The 21,995-nt window shown below is 36.3% G+C and overlaps 6 protein-coding genes and 1 long non-coding RNA gene across 10 annotated transcripts; 2 read left to right on the forward strand and 5 right to left on the reverse strand.

The window, feature by feature from the left end:
- Positions 1 to 527: 527 nt before the first annotated feature.
- LOC148770961 (uncharacterized) lies at positions 528 to 2,246 on the reverse strand. Of its 3 annotated transcripts, none has more exons than XR_016030758.1 (4): positions 1,648 to 2,246; positions 1,433 to 1,495; positions 1,052 to 1,340; positions 528 to 897 (listed from the first exon to the last, which is right to left on the reverse strand). It is a non-coding gene; the product is annotated as an uncharacterized LOC148770961 (long non-coding RNA). The 3 variants fall into 3 exon arrangements; XR_016030760.1 differs by having other exon boundaries at positions 1,052 to 1,301; positions 1,648 to 2,239; XR_016030759.1 differs by lacking the exon at positions 528 to 897 and having other exon boundaries at positions 974 to 1,301; positions 1,648 to 2,239.
- Positions 2,247 to 2,761: 515 nt separating this feature from the next.
- On the reverse strand, positions 2,762 to 6,151 carry GLYR2 (glyoxylate reductase 2). Its single transcript, XM_012995056.2, has 12 exons — positions 5,783 to 6,151; positions 5,098 to 5,176; positions 4,893 to 4,958; positions 4,671 to 4,746; positions 4,533 to 4,588; positions 4,328 to 4,412; positions 4,143 to 4,203; positions 3,944 to 3,996; positions 3,775 to 3,845; positions 3,540 to 3,612; positions 3,348 to 3,452; positions 2,762 to 3,123 (listed from the first exon to the last, which is right to left on the reverse strand). The coding sequence occupies exons 1-12, from the start codon at positions 6,027 to 6,029 to the stop codon at positions 2,959 to 2,961; spliced, it is 1,137 nt and encodes a 378-aa protein (XP_012850510.2). The 5' UTR covers positions 6,030 to 6,151; the 3' UTR covers positions 2,762 to 2,958.
- A 1,215-nt stretch (positions 6,152 to 7,366) lies between these two features.
- On the reverse strand, positions 7,367 to 8,904 carry LOC105967436 (SMAD/FHA domain-containing protein). The gene is made up of 2 exons (XM_012992372.2): positions 8,382 to 8,904; positions 7,367 to 8,099 (listed from the first exon to the last, which is right to left on the reverse strand). Exons 1-2 carry the CDS (start codon positions 8,836 to 8,838, stop codon positions 7,594 to 7,596), a joined length of 963 nt encoding a protein of 320 aa, XP_012847826.2. The 5' UTR covers positions 8,839 to 8,904; the 3' UTR covers positions 7,367 to 7,593.
- A 473-nt stretch (positions 8,905 to 9,377) lies between these two features.
- Positions 9,378 to 11,297, reverse strand: LOC105968394 (hypothetical protein). 2 transcript variants are annotated; one of them, XM_012994098.2, is made up of 2 exons: positions 11,158 to 11,297; positions 9,378 to 9,746 (listed from the first exon to the last, which is right to left on the reverse strand). In XM_012994098.2, the coding sequence occupies exon 2, from the start codon at positions 9,738 to 9,740 to the stop codon at positions 9,552 to 9,554; it is 189 nt and encodes a 62-aa protein (XP_012849552.1). In that variant the 5' UTR covers positions 9,741 to 9,746; positions 11,158 to 11,297; the 3' UTR covers positions 9,378 to 9,551. The 2 variants fall into 2 exon arrangements, with proteins under 2 accessions (XP_012849552.1, XP_012848833.1); XM_012993379.2 differs by having other exon boundaries at positions 11,059 to 11,185.
- Positions 11,298 to 12,552: 1,255 nt separating this feature from the next.
- Positions 12,553 to 14,240, forward strand: LBD22 (LOB domain-containing protein 22). The gene is made up of 2 exons (XM_088816596.1): positions 12,553 to 13,564; positions 13,947 to 14,240. Exons 1-2 carry the CDS (start codon positions 12,699 to 12,701, stop codon positions 14,083 to 14,085), a joined length of 1,005 nt encoding a protein of 334 aa, XP_088672722.1. The 5' UTR covers positions 12,553 to 12,698; the 3' UTR covers positions 14,086 to 14,240.
- Positions 14,241 to 15,259: 1,019 nt separating this feature from the next.
- Positions 15,260 to 16,312, reverse strand: LOC105957096 (NDR1/HIN1-like protein 13). Its single transcript, XM_012981016.2, has one exon. The coding sequence runs from the start codon at positions 16,228 to 16,230 to the stop codon at positions 15,454 to 15,456; it is 777 nt and encodes a 258-aa protein (XP_012836470.1). The 5' UTR covers positions 16,231 to 16,312; the 3' UTR covers positions 15,260 to 15,453.
- A 3,050-nt stretch (positions 16,313 to 19,362) lies between these two features.
- Positions 19,363 to 20,829, forward strand: LOC105955851 (uncharacterized). The gene has a single exon (XM_012979654.2). It carries the CDS (start codon positions 19,363 to 19,365, stop codon positions 20,827 to 20,829), a length of 1,467 nt encoding a protein of 488 aa, XP_012835108.2.
- The last annotated feature ends 1,166 nt before the right edge of the window (positions 20,830 to 21,995 follow it).

The raw sequence follows: 21,995 nt of genomic DNA on the forward strand, positions 1-21,995 counted from the left end.
TTGTACCCTTATTTGTAATTTTTGCCCAACTGCATTCAGCATTTTGCCAACTACATTCAGCACAATAGCCAACTGCATTTAGCATTTTTGGATCTGCATTTATCATTTTTTCAGATTTTTTAATAAAAAAATATATTTTTAATTTTTTTTTTAATTTTAATTTTAATTTTTTTTAAATATTTTTTTTAATAAGTTTCCTGTATAGAAATTGACTATAATATACTGCATTTAGCATTTTTTGATCTGCATTTATCATTTTTTCAGATTTTTTTAATAAAATTTTTTTTTTTAAATTCTTTTTAATTTTTTTTTTAATTTTAATTATAATTTTTTTTAAATATTTTTTTTAATAAGTTCCCTATACAGAAATTAACTATATTATAGTACATGTTCTATAGTCACGTATAGTTATATATAATCATGTACCTTCTTTTTATTCCAAAGTTTATATATTGTGTTGTACCTTCTCTTCACCCAGAGTTATATATATTCATGAATATTTATATATAGTCGACCGCTGACAAAAATCACAATTTAAATCTTGATATTATAAATCAACTTGTACAAATATAGGTCGAAATACACAATCAAATGCATATGTTCTTCAACAAATAACAAATCATCATCATCAATTAGTACCGAACAAAAAATTGGAAAAACACATTCATCAACGTCATTATACATCAGAAAAAACACATACTTTATATATAACTATATATTACTACATGTTATTACACATGACTATATATGACTATATGTACATGACTACATGTGACTATATATGACTATATGTATATGACTACATGTGACTATATATGACTATATATGACTATATGTATATAACTACATGTGACTATATATGACTATATGTATATGACTACATGTGACTATATATGACTATATGTACACCAACAACAAAATTCACAATTTAAACCTTGATATTATAAATCAATTAGTACCCAACAAAATAATGTAAAACACAATCGTCAACATTAGAGAAAAAACACAGCTTATATATAACTGTATATTACTAAATGTTACTAAACGTTACTATATACGACTACACGTATATGACAACATGTGACTATATATGACTACACGTATATGACAACATGTGACTATATATGACTACATGTATAGGACTACATGTGACTATATGTGACCCAATGTAAATGACCACATGTGACTATACATGTATAGTCATATATAGTGCAGTTTGTAGTTAGCTTCAAATTCAACATTTAGTGCATATGAGTTGTTCAAACACAATCCCTTTCTCGAGCAACCAAACAAGCCACGACCTGCAAACAAATTGGTAGTCACGGTCTGCTTGAGTGAGCCTGAATTCACACATCCAGTTAAAAACAAACCAACAAAAAAATGATATTTAGGATGAAACAAAGTGACATTCTCCACTAAGAAACATATCGACCTGGAAACTCTGGGGAAATGAAATCACCAACAACATCAAGCTCCTGATCCATCATCAAACCATCTTCAGGAATATGCCAAAATATGGAACCAATCAGATGCAGATGTAAGCAAAGACAAGATATTATGCATAAAAAATCTAAGGAAGCAAAATCAGCCAACAAAATTAGGTACATTAGAAATTATATAGAAATAATGCCAAGAAAGATCACTCACCTGTACTTCAACAGAAAGTTCATTGCTCAATTTATCTCCCCTAATCCAAACAAGTTGTGTTTTCTGGGCCCACATAGTTGTACCACTGTTATTCATGCGCCATATCTTAGACATGAACACATATTAGATTGAGTAAAATTTGTGTTGAACTACATCTAAAAAAGCAGAAAATAGATATAAACTAGCAATCGGTAATATATAAGGAGGCGGATCCGTTGTCGACTGTAGTGGCGACGATTGGAGGGATCCAAGGCGAATGGATCTGCCGGAAGAGGACGGATCTATGGTGTTTGAACATGTCCGACACCATTGATACGACATCGTTCTTCATCTTCTCCGTCGAACGAGGAGCGGCGCTTGCGGCGGATCGTGGTCGGAAATCATGTGGATTTGCGAATGGTGGATCGGCGGCGGCGGCGGCTTTCCCTTCTCTGACTACGGTTTCAGATCTTGCGGCGGCGCCGTAGGAGGAGAAGGATTGAGAAAAGATGGTGGAGCAGGGTTAGACGTATGGAAACGGCGCTTGGAGGTGGAGAGGCTGTGGGTGGGTGGGTGGAGAGAAGGTTAGGGTTTCGGTGGAGAAGAGAGAATCAAATGACAGAGATCGTGAATTCATTGGCCTTATTTCCCAAAACTATCTAGTAAGGGTAAAACGGTCATATCACTTGGCTTCAGGGGGGTCTCACAAAATAAGTTTAGAATTTGGGTTTTTGGCTAGAGCAGAAAAAATCATAGGACTTATCCTTATATATTTTCAAAATTAGGGGGTTATCTCTCATTTACCCTAATTTTAAATGAAGGCAAATAGAAATAACTAAATAAGCAGCAAGTAGTTGATAAATAAATAATTTAACAATTTATGGAGCATTAAATCAATTAAAATTTAGGTGATTAATTTTGTAGGGGTGACTAAAGCAGAAAATTACAATTTTATCCTTAAAATAATAACTTGATTTTGTTAAATAAAAGACTGTACAAACAATTCACATATAATAACATAAACTAACAAATTTAATACAAATGTAATTTAAATAACCGACCATACTATTAACTAATTAATTAATTAACCAGTAGAGAATTAATTTAATCTAATCTAATCTGGTCTAATCCGATATAAATAAGCAAACGACGACTTAATTCACTAATTTAATGTAGAAGACATAAAATGTATTTGAATTGTTGCTATTTTCCACAGATGGTAAAGGGCAAAATGGTAACATAAAAAATGCAAAATGAGGCACGTTTTCTTCCAAAAAAACAAAAAAATAAATTCCATGCTTTATAGTTCAATATAAAGCTGAATGAATTCTTCTATGATAATTTATCCAGTTTCCCTTTCAGTGCTTCAATGACAGCCGAGAAATCATCGTCGCTTAAACCACGAGATTTGGCTACTTTGTACAGCTCGTTTGCAGCCGCCGCTATCGGAGTTGGCTGACAAACCGATTCAGCCAATCCCAGAGCAAGTCGAAGGTCCTATAAAAAAAAATTAAATAAATTATATATGTTGGAGCTGTCAGTTAAAAAGTATATTCGAGATCGATTTGTTAACATAGCAACTAAATATGGACATATATATTTTTGTTCAATCCGATCTAAACCTCAAGCTGAGATTCTCTCAAGATTCCCAAACGAGGCCTAATTGGTTCAACTCGAGTCATTTCGTTTAAGCGGTGGAAGATCGGAAAAAGCATATATACCTTCTGCTGATGCTTTAACGGAAATGCGGTGGGGTATAGAGATTGAACCATCGAAGGACCTTTCATCGAGTACATTGGTGCATTTATCGCACCTTGGGTGATAACCTGCAATTTTATCGATGCATGATGCTTGTGTGTGTGTGTGTGTGTGTGTGTGTATTTATTATAAACTCGGAATAAAAGATATTATACCTCGACGAGCACTTTTGGATCGAGGCCTACTTTCTCACTGAGAAGCAATCCTTCGGAAAATGATGCCATCATACTGAATGCAAAGAAACGAATAATGTTGGATTTATAAATCATCGTAAAAACACGAGAGAGAGAGAGAGAGAGAGAGAGAGAGAGAGAGAGAGAGAGAGAGAGAGAGAGAGAGAGAGAGAGAGAGAGAGAGAGAGAGAGAGAGAGAGAGAGAGAGAGGCAGAACCTTCCCATAATCATATTGACGACGAGTTTCATTGCAGCACCATTTCCGACATCTCCAAGGTAAAATCTTGACTATAAAAAAAATGTGCGAAATAGACGAGATCGAGAAATTATAAGATCATTTTCGGTAAAGACTAAAAAAGAAGAAGAAAGGGAGGTGGAGGAATCACCTTTCCCATGATATCTAAAAACGGAGCAGCTGTTTCGTATAGGGATTTGTCGCCTGAAAATATTTTGCAGCAGCCAGAGTAGTTTCACTTCAGACAAAGCCTACTTTTATCTTGAAATTCCAAGTACAACATAATACAGAAATCGGAACAAACATCTCTTTAAACGAGGATACAAAAAATATTCAAAAAAGAATATAACCTGCTGTAAGAAAAATTAACTGTCCATCTTCAGCCGGCTTCTTCGAACCCGAAACCGGTGCCTGTCAGATAAAAACAAATACGACGTGGTTTTTTGTTCCTACTTAGGTTACTGTCTTAGTGTGTTTTCCATTCTTAAATAGATTTAAAAAAAAAATAAATGAATAAATAAATAAATAAAGTAACCTCCAAAAATAGTGCTCCGGAAGATTTGATGTGTGTGCTGATCAATTTGGAGGTGGGACCATCGACGGTGGAAACATCTACGTAACTGTAAACGATATATGCGTTAGAACATGTAAGAAACTTTAACTTAAGGCTGTATTAAGTCCATAAAAAAAAATTATAATTTCACTGTAAGAAAATTGCAGGAAATAAAAACCGAAGATACCCTTTTCCGGGACTCATACCACTTGCAGCTCCATGCTTTCCGTACGCAACTTCCGCCTAAAAAAAATTAATAAGCTGAGAATATTGCTATGATAAGGCAACTATAATATATTTATAAAATTAATTTTTTTATACTCACTGCACTTTCGGGATCAGCCAGCATGGCAAATGTGACATCACAAGAGGCAGCTACTTCCTCGGGAGAGGACTTATATCTGCATCGGATATTACGTTTTTAAGCAAAATTGCAAAAAAGATACCATACGGGAAAAACGATTAAGCTAGTTAGATCGATGGGCGAGATAATATATTTTTAGTTAATTTAAGCATAATTTCCCGTTTGCAAAACTCGTGCACTTACTTAGCACCCAATGAGACAAGGGGATCACATTTGCTTTTGGTCCTATTCCAGACAGTAACATCGCATCTACAACAGAAGAATATATCTTTTAAAATTATGTATCGAGCTTAAAGTATTAAAATATCATCACTCACTTTCTTCGGAAAAAATGAGAAGAAATGAGAATATATTTACGACTACCTAATAATAAATTAAAATCTCATACCCTGCTTTTATGAGATTTTGAGCCATCGGAGAACCCATAATTCCGAGACCCAAAAAGCCGATGCGAGCTGGCACCTCATCTGTTTTACATACGTAAAGCTCGTTATAATTTTCGATCCAAGCATTTTTACGGCCTCATATATATTGAGCTCTCCGAGTGAATATATTCAATTAGATGGAAAGATCGAAGTTACTAAATCTCGTTTTCCGTCACTTCGATCAATTCTTATTGGAGATATTAATATTAAATGATACATTTCACTAAAAGCTTAAGCTTTTGGTTGAGATGGTCATTCAACAAGTCTACACGAAATCATCGAAGAACAACACTCTTCACTAACCGAAAACAGTGATGAATAGTCATAATGTTATAAATTCTGACTAATTTAGATAAGGATTAGCAAAACGAAAAAAAAAACTCGAAAACACACAACCCAATCGAGAATGTCGAGGCGTAAAACCAAAATCCCGTCTATAAATTTCAACACAGCCTAACTTTCTTGTTTTATCAGGAATTCAACAAACATTCAACTATTTTGATTACAAATAAAATGGCACTTAATTATAAGAAATTAAACATGATTAAGCAAGCAGCACACACCAATCAGATACTAAAATTAGTAATCCCACATTAAATCAAAGCACCATTTCAGTTTCTTGGATTATATTAAAAAGAAAGAAAATACCTTTGGGGGGAGGATTGGAATCTTGGGAAGAAAAAGCCTTAAATTGAACAGAGAATTGGGGTTTAATGGAGAAACGAGAAGTGGGTTTGGCTCGAAATTGGATATTTATTCGAGGGCAAAAGCTCGAGCACATAGCCATGGTGGCTTTTGTTAGTGAAACGGCGGCGTTTTGTGGAGAGAGAATTGATGCAGTGGTTAGATAATGGTTGCTGCTGCAGCTGGGCTTCAGCATTAGAATCTTGGCCATTCCTTTTTGAAATCTTCTGCGTAGTCTGTCAGTATATTTTGGAAGGGATTGAAATTTATATATATATGGGCCAAGAGACGTTAAATTTTGTGGGAAAAAAGTGCGCACTTCGATGAACTTTTTCTGTAAATTTTTTTTTTGGAATTACACCCAGCCCCAGCAGTTTCTAATTTCTTTACATCCACCCCCTACAGAAGGGTGTTGATGTAAGAAATTTACAAATTGTAAGGGGATGAGCGTAATTATTGAAAAAAGTGAGGGGGGTTTTAGTAAATAGACCTTACCTCAGGGGGTGATTGTAATTTAGCCTTAAAATTAACTAGGGCAACATACGGTCACCCCTAAGGTATGGTCATATTACGAAAAATCCCTTTTGTTTGGATAATTACAGCTACTCCCTCATTTTAAATATTTTTACATAAAATTAATGTAATTCGGTTATTTATTGAACCAAATCGTATATTGAGTTCGGTAAATAGTATAAAATGTTGGCGTACTGAAATTTCGATTCGATTTTACCAATTAAATTTACCACTGAAGGAGTTTTGTCATAAAATAATACATAGTTAAGGAGAATGATTGTAATTACTCAAATATGAGGGGGGTTTTCAGAATTTGACCATAACTCAAGGGGTAGCCGTAACTTGCATATTTCTTTTTGCATTGTATATTATTTGTCAATTATAATTCTAATACTATAAAGTTCCAATTTATAATTCTAATACTATAAAGTTCCAATGATGCATTTATTACATTTTTCTCAATTTTATCCTCATCTTCCTTATTAATGAAGAAAGAATTATTAGAGGTAAATAATTAGAAAAAGATTATTTTAGTCCTAAGAGTATTTTTCACATGAAAGAATCATGCATTTTTATACTTATGACATATAATATGAAATGGAGAGAGTATGTAACTAATCTGTAACGTTCCCAGTGTCATTACACATTAGATAAAGAAGTTCGAGTTTCAAAAAACTAAATTAAAATTGTATAGTTCTCGTGTTAAGAAGAAAAAAAAAATCCCATCGGTTGCGTAGAAAGATTTGAAATGAATTCAAACGAGAATGATTTGAAATGACTCTAAATAAAACACAATTAAAAAGAAATCCATTAAAATAGCTTTCAAAAAAACAACTAAAAATGAGAAGTGCCAATTTAAAACTGACTACTGATTCAATCCAAACAAATTCAATGAATTTATTATTATTTTTTTTTTAAATCCCTGCCTCAAATCATCTAATCAAATGCACCAATGGTGTTTTGTTTTTCGTGTACGAAATCTCTCCTACTTTTTTTGTGAAAGGATATGAGGTTGTTTGATCATTTATGCACACATTTTCTAGATCGAGCTCGCTGCACAATATTTGCCCAATGATTTACACTAGTGTGGTTTATGGACTTCAGTACAAGAGCGATATTTATCCGATGTACATATATAGATACGTGTTCGTTTGTTAAAGTAAAAAGAAAAGAAAAAGAAAACGAGTAATACGCCTACAAAGCATACAAACAAGTGATAATATGCCTACAAAATCCTAAGTTTGCAATCCATGATTGGATCCTCATTCATCTTCTTCTTCATCTGCAAATTCTTCTTCATCTTCATCTTCATCTTCATCGTCAATTTCTTCCTCATCCTCCAAGTTTTCATCACCGACGATAAAGCCCCCCAACGTTTCATCAACTTCATCGTCATCATCTTCTTCCTCATCTTCATCGTCCACTTCTCCTATTCTATTCCCTATGGGGCTTTTACTCTTGCTCGTAACTTCACTCATTTTACCACGATCCTTCGACCTTGTTATATATTTACCCTTTTGACCCTTCGATTTATTAACCAACACCTTTTCGTCTTCACTCTCCCCCATCCACTCTTCATCTTCGTTTTCTACACCTTTCTTTCTCTTCCTTTTAACACTCCTCTTTCCTTTCTTCCCCTCATTGTCATCCTCATCATCATCGCTATCTTTCCTTGCTTCCTCAAGAAACCAATCCCAATTCTTGATATCCCGAATCATTTTCGTAGGGTAGGAATCAAATTCATGCCCTATAACCAAAAACCCGAATTCTGCAATAAAAGTAAGTGGAGTTAGATCTTACTCACTAAGATTGCATTTGAAAATTAGAGTATTTGGAACTAAAAATTTCGAATCCGTGATAAAAAAAAAACCCGAATCATTTAGTCAATTACAGCATAAAATCGACATTCTACAATTCAACCAACGTACTTCACAGTCTAAATGACAAAACAATAGTAATATACATACCTGAACATCACAGATTGCAGCTAATACTGATACCCCTGATTCAAGAACACTTAAAATTAAGTTACCAAAAAAAAAAAACTGACCTTTAATTGGGTCTATATCCGAAATATCGACACCCTCTTCCTGGAAATCTTCAGCACTTTCTAACTCAACACCACTCTCCAAATTCACAGCCAACTCACTCTCTGAGTCATTTCGTCGAACACCTTCGCCGCAATTTTCGATTTTTCTCAAAGTATACCAAACGGGATTCTTCGCCGACACGCAGAACATATCACCATTTCCCATTTCGCCTCTCTCGAACCTCCTAAAAACCTTGAATTTGCCATCTCGGCTCACGTAAATGGGGTTTCTACCAAGAACTTCGAAGCGGAGGAGGATTTCTTCATTGTTTGTAACTCGTGGCACGAAGAACGAAACTTGGCGTCGGGAAACGGTTGTATCTGAGGAATTGAGGCCGTTGCCTCTTCCGAGCTCCCGGGTTTGACCCGGTTTGACTTGAATCGCCGACCCACCGTCTGCTACGCTTACAACTTCCATTGAAGGAGATCTTCGTTTCCAAGAAGAAACTCCGAGAAAAGTCAATTAAAAAAAACATTACTAAAAACGCATTTGTGTGCAGCACGTTTTTGCCTTTATTTTGTTTGTTGTCTCCAAATTGGTATGACATGCTGACGTGGCAAATAATATTATTTAGGGTAAATTACAAATACCCCCTGAGGTATAATCAAATTACAAAAACACCCTTCTTGTTTGGATAATTACAACCACCCCCTCAGCTCTTCAAATTTAGTGGAATCTTCGAGATTATATGAAACATTATCACTTTTGTACCCGTTATGAAGTAAGATGATCATAATATGTGATTTTTAGCTTGTGTATATCAGTTTGTGGTGCATCGGAAACTGTATTTTTACACAAAATGAATACAAACTAGAGCACATTCCACGGAATCTAGATGATTATATTGAATTTGGCACAATAAGGGTGGAGGTGTAAGAAATTATCATAGTTGAGGGGGTAGATGTAATTATCCAAACAAGAGGGGATTTTTGTAATTTGACCATACCTCAGGGGGGTGTTTGTAATTTACCCTATTATTTAATAATGAATGACTGGCAAAGACTTGTCAGCTACAAACTTCTTCACTAATAAATTGTTACACCATTTTATTTAAATAAAAATGCACATTTCACCATATCCAAAATCGAAAAAAAAAATAATAAGAAAAAAATGTTTGCAGCTTGGAGATTTTATTTTGGAGGGTTCTTCGGATCCTGTTTCGATCCCGAAACGGCGGCAGTTGCAGCAGCAGTCATAGCAGCAGCTGCTGCTCCGATCTTCACTCCGCCAGCTGCTTTCATTACGGTTCCGATTTTAGCAAATGCCGCAATTCCTCCCACAAACAGAGCTCTTAATGCCACTGTTGGTTTTATCGACATTATTACCTACAATACCCCTTTTAATATCAGCTTTGTTGTATCAAGATATTCCAATAAAATCAAACAATTCATTGCAGGTTGAATATAAGTTTTGAACAAAGTAAAAAGATTAACACAACGCTACGGGGTGAAATATACACTAAAAGTTCTCTAGAGGGGCTGTTAGTATACTAGTCGAAAAATAAGAAATCTCTATATAAAATACTAGAGCTTTTGAGAAGCAGTGGGGGGCCATGGCCCCCCGTGGCGACTGTTTTCAAAGCAAGATGTCTTGGTTCATACTTCATAGTAGAGATCCATTCTTGATCATACATAAGATTTAGAACGAGTTTACTGCATTTAGCACCTATGTGTTGTATCAAATTGCTAAAAAACTCCTCGTGTTATAAATATTTGAAGAAAAAAAACTCTCTACGATGCATTTTTTCTAGCACACAAACCCCCTAGATGCTGCGTTTTTAGTGGGTAGTTTGCTAATAAAATTGAACCATAAGGAGGATTTTGCTAATATCTATAACATGGGGTACTTTTTTGACAATTGAAGTAAACACAGGGGTGCTAAATGCAATAAACCCAACTTCTCAAGCTCTTGCAAGTATGGATCAGGCGAGGATATTCATCAGATATTTGTTTTTTTTTTTTCTCAAAGGATGTAATAAACTTTTATCAGAAATGACATTTTGTGTTTCAATTCAAAATGAAAAATTAGATATTTCAACGACAAAGTTCAAAGACGGAAAGATAAGAGATGCATCGAGTATCTAACGAAGCTCAAGCTCCGCATGATTTGCCAAAATTGATAAAAATTGAGGCTAAAGAAACCAAGCGGACTAGTTATGTATTCTACGACAGGGGAATTTGTTTAGCAAACTAAATTTCCAGATACAATAACTTCAAATAATAGAATTTGTCCTAATTTCGATGAAATTTAAGTTCCGAAATCCGAATAAATCCATCTAATGAATGCTATGTTTATGCACAGACAGGAAACTAGGAAAAATCCTGCATCGCTCGTTACTGCTCTGAGCAGAGACATTCGATTTCTAACACTGACAAAACCGAAATCATGCGCCGGTTATCCAGAATTTCGGTAATCGAAGTGTGATTGAATTCAAACTGAAAAAATTATACCTAAAACATCAATAACCTATCAAGTAATATTTCATAAATCAGCTTCACCAAAAAAAAAAAATGGAATCTTTTCACAGAAAAAATATGAAAGTTAGCCCTAATGCATATGAATTCGCAAATCAACAAATTAACCCAAATCAAGAAATCAAATATCAAATTCTCGTATTGAAAACTTGAGATAAATTACCACTCGCGATTCAACACCACCGCACCATGGATATATCACATATTCACGATATAGCAAATGAATTCCAAATGCAATAAAAATAAAAAGTAGAAATTGAACCTTAGTTTCTTCTTCTGCGTTTTCTCCTTTTTTCAGTTTTTTTATTAATGATTATTTTTCTTCCTAAAAATCGAGTTGAAAATAGTTTGTCGAGGGCTTGAAGCCGTTGACGGCAATACGACGTCGTATGGGTTCGGTCTTCCAAGCGAGGCCTAAATGAAGAACTACCGGATCCGGACAATTGGGCTCTCTCTTAGGTGGTGTTTGCAAATGATTATTTAAGGTGGTGTTTGCAAATGATTATTTAAAAGTAGAAGTTAGTGATTGTGATTTAAGTTAGTTTTAAGTGCTTATTTCTAAAAGTTGGGGGTGTTTGCAAATATTTCAGAAAATGAACTAAAATTGAAAAAGCAGGGTTAGAGGTGCTTTTAAAAAAATAGCTTAAAGCAGATTATTTTAAGAGAAGCAAAAGCAAAAGTTGATTTTGCAAACACCTAAAAACAGATTATGAGCAAAAAAAACCGCATAATCACTTTCAAAAAGCATTTGCAAACACCACCTTAGTCTTATGTGTCAATAGCCCAACTTACTTCTAATCTATGCCCTTCAGAACAAATCAAACTTAACCACATATTTTATATTCGATATATAAAGCTGGACTCAAGCTCGATTAGATTATTAAGCAATATGTATCAAATAACTCAAATTACTCGAGTCGATCCATGTTTGTTTTAGGTAAACATCGTTCGAGGTCGACTCAATTGTCTATCAAACGAAGCTCAAACATAAGTTTTAAAGTTCGATAGATCCAAACGCGCGAGTCGAATATTTGTTCGACTTCATTTGATTCATTTATAGCCCTACCTATGTATATAATTACAAAGTAAAAGGAATAATATAATAGTATGGCCTATATATCGTGAAATGGTAAGACTGTTTGAAAGCGTTTTGGAGCTTATCTTCATTATATTTTGGGAAATATATTTTGCTGGAAGAACTTACAAAATATTGTTTGTTGTTTATATTGGAAAATTAGATGATACATATGATTATTTACACTATGTGAGTTTCAACCGTACATTTGATTAAGTATCCGCACATTAAACACACATACACATGGTTGTGATTATGTATAGATCTATGATTGAAATCCATCAGTTGTAAATAACCAAGTGTAGCGCATCTAATTAGCCGTTTATATTTTAGACGGAAACATTATAATGTCTACTAAATCGGCTAAAAAATATTATTTTTGTAATTGTAATTACAAATACTATTAAAACACATTGGAATTAAAAATAAAATATAAATCTAGAAGTAGTAATGTGAAGAAAAAAAATCCATTTCTTTGCAGTTCAACCTTTGACTTTGGATGCATGTCGTAGGAGAAAAAAAAGGAGAAACACCCAAAAGACAAAAAAAAAAAAAAAGCAAAAAGAAAGCCTTAATTCAATCAAGAAACATAAAATAAAAGAAACATTCCCCACCCCCATAGCTCTTCATCCCCCACCCCCGCCGGAGACGCACCCGCCACCGATATCTCACACACACATTACACACACTAGACACAATAAACAAACCCCACCATATAATAATTAGCCATGCACAACAACAAAAACACCACCGCCACCACCATTAATCCCACAATCAATTACACTCGCAATAATAATACGAATACTAATACCAATATTAATACGAATAACAGCACATCCGCCGCTGCACACCACCAACGCAGCCACGGCTCCACCATCCAAGCCTGCGCGGCCTGCAAGTACCAGCGGCGGAAGTGCGCCTCCGACTGCATCCTAGCGCCCTACTTCCCCCACGACCGGCAGCGCCAGTTCCTCAACGCCCACCGCCTCTTCGGCGTGAGCAACATCGTCAAGATCGTCCGCCACCTCGACCCGCCGGCCAAGGACCACGCCATGCGGACCATCATCTTCCAGTCCGACGCCCGCGCCGCCGACCCCGTCGGCGGCTGCTACAGGATCATACGCGACCTCGAGCAGCAGATAAGCATCGCCAAGGCGGAGCTGGAGATCGTCCTCCACCACCTCGCCCTCTGCCGCGCCGCCCGCCACCACCACCACCACCAGGCGGCGGAGATTCCCGATCAGGCGGCCAACTGCGGAGATTCGATTGTCGACGGTCAGGACAAATGGAGGGTTGATGAATACCCGGAGGAGGACGAGGTGGTGGTTATAGATGATTTGAATTCTTGGAGCTGCATGCATGGGAATGACAATGGGAATGGGAATGGGAATGACAACTGGAATGGGAATGGGAATTCCCATGCAGAATCCACGTCATCATCATTCCCATACCATAATAATCATCACCATCACATGAGTAACCTTTCATTAGAGGAATGCCATGATATGAAGACAATTCTTGATCATTTGTCCGGTGATGATGACGACGCACGCGACGACTTCAATTTTGATTCCCATGGAAACATCATTCCGAGGTTTGATTCCTATGTATATACCCTAATTTGTATTCAATTTCTTCTTCTTCTTTTTTTCTCAAGAACAATAACAAAATTTGTTATTTATTTTATTTTTTAAAAAAATTAGAAGGTAAAATTCTTTAATTTTAAGAGAAAATATTTTTTTGGAGATGGACGATTTAACATTGTATCGGGCGCATGGGCTTCGTTCTTGTTTAATACGATCCCTTCGTGTCGAAATATTTATCGATTTGGATATTGTTGCATATATCTTAATTAATTAATTTATAAATATGCAGGAATTATATGAAAAAAATAATACCCTTTTTCATTGCTTAATTTATTCAGTTTGATTTGAGTTTTTATATTATTATTAATAACTTGATATAATGAACTGCAGCAACAATGGCACTTTGACAGAAGAAAACGCGATATTTGATCAGGAAGAAGAAGATGGATCATTTTCATACAATATTCAAGATCAGCATGATTTAAAAGCTGCTGCTACATTTTTCACCCTCACAAACTGTGATATTTGAATTAACAAATAACACATGATTTATATTTTAGTAGCTAGAGATATAAGTAAATCTTAAATGTGTAAATTATTTTTACTTTTTTTAGATGTAAATATTAATTTTTCAGACGATAAAGTTTCGTATAACGGTGATCGACGGCCCCTTAACCGGGAAAATTAGATGTTACATCTGGTTATTTATACTGAATAGATTTGAATTAATCGTAGCTCGATCTACACATAACCATACACATATCTAGAATTATACAAAATGATTATTTAAAAAAAAAATTGTGTAAGTGGATGATAATTGTTTTTTTCTTCAATCGAATATTTAATTAAATCATTACACAAAATATGAAGTACTTTAAATATGGAATTGGCTAATTTAAAGTTAGTTCTAATTAGTACTCTTTTCCAAATTGGGTACCATAGCCAAGTCGGTAATGCTTGGACCGGTTCAACTATTTTATTTTTACCTTTTCTGTATATAATTTTTTTTTTTAATCTTTTTAGAAGACTTTTTATGTATATCATTTTGGATTGAGCATCATGTAAATATATATTCAAATTAAAGAACAATTTAATATTTAAACATCAACTTAAAGAATCAAATTTAATTTTATTAACCATCTATTGTAAAGTTTATATAAAATAGCAAAGTGAAATTTCACGTTGTTAAACAATAACATTTTGGTTTACCCAATTCAATTATTTTTTGTCTAGTTAAACCACTTTCCATCATCCATATTCATTCAAATTGTTTTATTTTCCAGTTTTTCACGTACATATTTTTTTGTAATGAAGTAATCCACAACCAACTATATAAGTGTATTGAATAAACCTAAACTTTCGTATAATAATTTATAAATTGAGAGACGTAAATCATATTACGCTAACCATGTGTAACAAGATCGACTCGGCGACCGTTAGCAACATAATTCGAACTTGGTCAATTGACACAAACACACTTGCTCCAATAGTTAGATCATCCCGTACGAAACCGGTTTTTCATATTTAACCTTTTCGAATATATGACCACTTCTTGCGATAAAATTCAAATTATTTTTTTAGTATCAAGTACTAAAATTTATGAGATTGTTATTCAAATTCTTACAACAATATGATGAAATTTTCAATCAAACCAAATTTGTACATTAATATATAATTCAAAGATGAAAGCAACTCCATTTAAGTAAACGTGTAATTAAACACACAAAATATGTATGTTTGTGAAAATTAATTAATAAACTCGAAATGACTTTCTAATTAATAACAATCATATACCAAAATAATAATCAGATCACACCAAAAACAAAATGAAATAAATTCGTTTAATTTCAAAAATATATAATCTCACACATTTTGCATGATAATTTTTTTTTTCTCCTTAAATAGTCCATTTGAAGATCTTAATTCTGGGATCAACCTTGCACTTCAAGTTGGAAATTGCTGCAACCGACGCCGTTTCGCCATTGGGGATTCCAATATTAATTCCGTTGCAATAAACCCTAATTTTCAGCTTCGTAGTCTCGATTTTCCCAATTTTCGTCTTCACCTTCGTCTCCATCTGAATCTTCACCGGTAAATTCCTGCTGTTGAAGCTCGATTTCAGCGGCGAGATATCGGTTCCGTCGGGAAACACATAATTCGCGGTCGAGACGATGGCTCTCAAATTGGTGGCGTTCTTCTTACTCAGTGTGAAACCGGGGAAAATTCCGTCGCCTATGCCGATCTCGCCGGAGATAATTTTGACGGAGATCTGGTCGTAGAAGAAGGCGATCTCGCTGTTGGTGTTGCGGGCGGTGATAGTGACGTTGAAGGCGGAGGTCACGGCGGTGTCGGTGAGGTTGAATTCGGAGAGGCTGAGGGATGCGACGTTGAAGGAAGGGCGGTGGGGGCGGTAGAGGGCGTAGAAAACGGCGCCGGCGATGGCGGCGAGTAGGAGGATGATGAAGATGAAGAGAGTTGTGCAGAGGCAGCACGAGCAACAGCAGCCTCTGCGGTGGCTCCGCCGCGGCGGAGCCTTCGGCCGGTAGACTGGACGCGCGGCGTTGTATGGATGCGCTTTGTTCGGAGGGACTGCCAGACTGGGGCCGCCGTTCGCAGCCCCCGGAGCAGCACCGCCTTTGAGGCGTGATGGGTACACTCTCTCTCTGTCTGTCATCTGTCTGTAGTGAGAGAAAAAGTGAGTAAATTTTAGAGAGAGAAAGACAAGAGGAGAAGGAAGGGTTTAGAAGAATATATGAAGCGTAAAATCATGAGAGAGAGAGAGAGAGAGAGAGAGAGAGAGAGAGAGAGAGATTAACTGCTTAAACAGTGCCCGTACCTTAAAATTAAAAATTAGGTTAATTAGGATTTGAAATCGGATTGATGGATCAAAATTAGCAATTTTAAAAAAAATATAATATCAATTTCGGTTAATTTCACTTTGCACCCTTGAATCGTATCATTTTGGGACTTTGCACCATCAAAAATAATTTATGGTACTTTGCACCCTCGGAAACATGTTTAATTGTTCAAATTGCACCCTAGTTTATTTTCCATTCCGAATTTCCATTGTTGACCTATTTTCTGACTGTCAACCGAGTTATTTTTGCTCGAAAATACATTAGCACTCTGCACCCTAAAGAAAAAATCATTTGAATAGACAAAAATGACCATGTTGACGATCAAGAAATAAGTTAATGACGGAAAATTAGAGCCGAAAAATATACTAGGGTGCACTTTGAACGATTAAACGTGTTTTGAGGGTGCAAAATACCATTTATTATTTTTGGGGTGCAAATGCCAAAATTGTGCATTTAAAGGGTGCAAAGTGAAATTAAGCCACCACTTTCTTATTAACACACGTAACACAAATTACGCTGTTTGACATTGTTTATTTTTATAAAAGAAAATACTAATATAGCAATATAAAAATAAAATAAATAAATAAAAATTGTAACGTGTGTACGACTTATAGGAATGTTTTAATTAATTGAACCAAAAGGGATGTTACCTGCTCATCTATTGTCTCAAATCTTTTATATTGTGTGGTGGGTGACAAGACAAAATAATTGATTTTTATTTTATTTTTTGTAATTTAATGACCTAATCTAGAATTAAACATTGATTTTTATATTAGTTCGAAGTATGTAGTGTTGAGAAAATAAAGTAAGAAGACATTTTTTTAGTGAGATTTGAAGATTTCCTACAATTCAAATTTGACAAATAATACTCGATCCGTCAATTAGTCGGTGGGGCTAGCGTTAATGGGCCAATTGAAGTTCTTTAGATAATCTCACCTAATTAGTATGATAATCATGATTAAATTTTCAATTAGACGCCTCCCCAATAATAAGGATCTCTTTTGGGAAAAAAATGTCAATTATTTGTTTGGAGTACTCATTTTTGTTCGAGATCGTTCATTAAAAGTTCAACTGAGTTTGGTTCTTTAACAATGATAACCAAACTTGGAAACAGATCCTATGACACTTGGTTCGAGCTCGTTTACTACGGTTGTTACTTTTTTAAGTAATCTTATATACAAAACAAAACAATGTTTGGCAACCCTAAAAAATCCTAATTCCTAATTATTTATTTTTAATATTTTTTTCTCTACTAATTCCTAATTATAATTTTTAACAATTTTAAAATTATATTGAAACTAAACCGTGAAAAATCCCACCTAATGGTACTTCTGTAGGTATTTACTTTTAATATTTCTTGTCTACTAATTTTCTAACTATAATTTTCAACAATTAGCATTCTTCTATTTTTCATCAATATATCTCAAATCTTAAGAGATATAAATAGAAATTCAATTTGTTAAAATTAATGTTATATAAAATATGAATAATACTGCATTATTATTTTTTACTATGTTAGTATACTATATTTTCTTATTATGTATTAAATTGATTATTTTTTTCGGTAATATGCCAGGAGCCCCTCAAACGGAACTTAATTTGAACTAAATAACAAGTTCAAATTAAATCTTTTAATTAAATCCCTAATTTGAAATAATATATGAGCCACATACTTAATTTTTTTATTATTCATATCTTGCCCTTATACCCTAAATCATATCTTATATATACACGTTTCTTTAGTTCAGATTTATTTTTCTTCTTTTTATTTTTTATCTCTCACGTTCTCTCTCCATCTTCTCTTTCATGTTCTCTCTCCCTCTCCATCTTCTCTCTCACGTTCTCCCTTTCTCTCATCTCTTTAGATCTCTCTTTTTCTCCAGTAGAAACACGAATCGAAGGCCGTCGCCGGCGGCGGCAGGAGAGGGACCAGCAACGGTGGTGGAGGCGCGATGGCAAGGGTTGTGCGGCGGTGGGTAGGCCGGGGTCGTGGTGGAGGCGCGAGCTGCAGGGGCTGTTCGGCGGTGGGTGGGTCGGGGTCGTGGTGGAGGCGGGGGCTGTGCGACGGAGGTTTGCAGGGGCTGTGCGGCGGCGGTATTGGGGCAGATCTAGGGTTGGTGGGGGCGGATTTAGGGTTTGGTAGGGCGAATCTAAGTTTTTTCGATTTTGATATCTATAGATGTCTGTGAGTTTCTATGAGTGTCTGACGGTTGGCGGCTAGGATTCAAAGGAGGACTTAGAGTTTCAAACAAGGATTTAGGGTTTCAAGATGTCTGTGAATGACTACGGATTACTACGATTTTCTATGGGTGTCTACAATGACTACGGCTGGAAAAAAAATTAAAAAAAATCATAACTTTCAATATTATATACAAAAAAAAATAAAAAAAATTCTTAATGAGGAAAAAAAAATAGACGTATTCTACGTAAAAAAAAAAGATAACAAAAGTTCTAGATGCAAATTAAAAATGTTAAATAATACTATAGGACATATTTATAATCTCCCTTAATTTTCGAATTTGTGAATGGAAGGGCATTTCTGGAATGAATTTTGATAAAGGATGTGAAGCAAATTTTAATTAGGACTGTCATTTAGTTCTAATAAGGTTTGTCACCAGGGACTTATATCTTAACACCCCTAATTTTTTTTTTACTTTTGAGTAATATTTATGGGGAAAAGTTGCTAGTTAATCGATAAAAAAAGAGGTATTTTGTAAATTAATCTCATCCGAGAGAGTTGACTATAATTTGCCCTAATAGTTATCGGTAAAAAGAAATGGAATTGTGAATGTGATTGACTCTAAGTCTCGATGGCTTGTTTATCAAGTAAACATGGAAATCTAGGTCAAATATAAATTATTATTACTATTATCAATCTATTATTTAACTAAAAAAAACTCACCTCAAGAAAATTAACGTAGTGAAAGAGTGAATTAGTATTGTTAGTTATGCCTTCCTCCTTAATGGGTCTGTTTTCTTCTAGAGTATACCCCGCCGCCGCCGCCGCCGGCGGCAGATCTCGGATCCTGGTTTCTTTGACAGCGTCTCTCAATAATCATTTCATTCACCGGAAAACAGATGCACCGTCTTCTTCAATTTCTCCTAGTTATGTTTCTAGCCATTGTGCTGGGATACATACCAAGAGCATTTCCGGCGAATCTCCACCACCACCACCACCACATGCAAGAACAAGAACCACCTCCTCGCCATGGCTGATGCTGCCGCCGCAGTTCGTCGCCGGAGACATGATCTACAAGTTCTACAGCCTCGCCGACGAAAAAGTCCTCAGCTTCAACAAGCGCCGCGGCGGCGGCGGCGGCGGCCCAGACGACAACGCCTATCTGGTGGGATCTTCGCACGGGTGGCTGATTTACGTCAACAGATCCGACAAGAACATGTTCCTAACCAACCCCATCTCCGGCCGCCACGTAAAGCTTCCTTCCCTCCACACCTTACCACCACCCATCCCCAAAAAAAACAAAGTGAGCAACGTCATCATCTCGTCATCCTCCCCCGACGGCAACGACGACCAACACCACTGCCGCGCCGTGATGGGTTGCGGAGATGGAGTACTTGCCTACTGCGTTCCGGGTCGGAGCTCCAAGTGGACCCGACTCAGCGGCCTAACTTACGAATCATTTGTTTACTCCGCCAAACAAAAGCTCTTCTTCGCCCTCAACGAGGACGATCAAGAAGTCGAGGCTTGGCATCTCATCGACCCGAAGCATTCGGTTTACGCCGCCAAACGAAAGCTCTACATCGATGTCGATGGGAAGGCCTATTCGGCTTCCAAAGAGTTTGACGTGGCCAAGATATGGATGCGTCAGTTCTTGGTCACCACGGAATATTCCGATGACCTTTTCGCCGTCAGTCAATACATCATGGAACGAATGGGGCCCGACGGTTTGCCCGTTGTTCCTCTCACGGCTTTTTCCGATGATGACGACGATGTCCCTGATAGGACCGTTGGTTTCGATGTTCATAAGTACGATCCGGTGGGTAGGGTTTTCAAGTACATTGACCCGACCCGTGGTGGGCCGCCCCATAAGTATGACCCCGAGATTAAAGCTTTGAAGTACGGTGGCGGTGGTGGTGGTGGTGGCGGTGGTGGTGGTGGCGGTGGCGGTGGCGGCTCCTCGTTGGAAGGTCTCGCTTTCTTCATCGGTGCCAATCACGGGTTTGCTCTAAGGGCGGACGAATACCCGGGACTGAAACCTAATTCGATTTATTTTACGTGTACGGGAAAGAATGCACCGGTGAATAACTTCAATTATGGTGAGCATGATGTAGGCATTTTCAACTACGAAGACGGCACGTTTTCGTCGTGCTATTATCCACGTGATTATGGAAGCATTCGACATATTCGACCGACGCCGATATGGTTCACTCCAAGCCCCGACGCCGCCGCGCTTTAATTTAGATCTTTTTCGTTTATTTTATTCGATGTTGTTTTCTCTCGAGTAGTACTACGTTTATGCATAGGTGGTGTCGTTGCAAAATATTTTTAAAAGCTAATAATGAGATGAGCGAGTTTGAGTTTTTTATTAAAACTCGATTAAACTATGAGCTGAATTTGAGCTTATAATGTCTCAACCTGGATAAAACCCGAATAAGTTAATAATTAAATATCTATGTGAGTAAAGTTCGAGCTTAATAATAGCCAATGACATTCTATCGCTAATAAAAGCAAAATAACTGAATTATTATTCCAAAAGGTAACCCCATCATCAAGTAAACTTGAAATCTAGGTCATATAATATTATATTATATAACTATTAAAAATTGACTACCGAGTACTTACTGACTGAACAAAGTTGACTATTTCCTCATTAGTATGTCTTCCACCTCCTTACTCTGTCTAATTTATCGCAAAGGATATGCCGCCGCCGCCGCCGCCGGATTTCTTTGAAACCGTTTCCTAATCTTTTTGGTTGCCGTGGCATCCATTCCATTTCTCGGAAAACAGATGCACCGTCATCTTCAAGTACGCCGACCGAGCTGCGATGATATTCATGAATATGATCCGGAGATTAGAGCGTTCAAGTACAACACAGGTGGCGGCTCCTCGTTGGACGGTTGCGCGTTGTTCGTCGGTGCCAACCACGGGTTTGCGTTGCGGGCGGATGAATACCCGGGATTGAAACCTGGTTCGATTTATTTTACGTGTACGGGAGATCATGCACCAATGAATATTTTCAACTGTGGTGAGCATGATGTAGGCATTTATAACTACGAAGATGGTACGTTTTCGTCGTGATATTATTCCCGTGATTACGAAAGCATCCACAAGATTCGACCAGCGCCTGTGTGGTTCACTCCAAGCCCCTAGTTAGATACTTTTCCGTTGCTGCTAGCCTGCTACTACGTTCGATAGAACGTATCTTACTCCAACAACAAATATTAATTTGAAGTTAAAAATGTTTAAATTCGAGATTTTTTATTTTTTTAATCTAAATCCAAGTCCTTTTATTTTTTTCTTTTTTTTTCCATTTGAAATAAGTCCTTTAATTCATCATATTATGTCGGGAAATGTAACGTATAGTCGAAAGTATATTGATTGCGATAATACAGCATCGTATTC

Source organism: Erythranthe guttata, chromosome 4 (assembly GCF_056151865.1).
Source record: "Erythranthe guttata isolate IM_541 chromosome 4, IM_541, whole genome shotgun sequence".
NCBI lineage: Eukaryota > Viridiplantae > Streptophyta > Magnoliopsida > Lamiales > Phrymaceae > Erythranthe > Erythranthe guttata.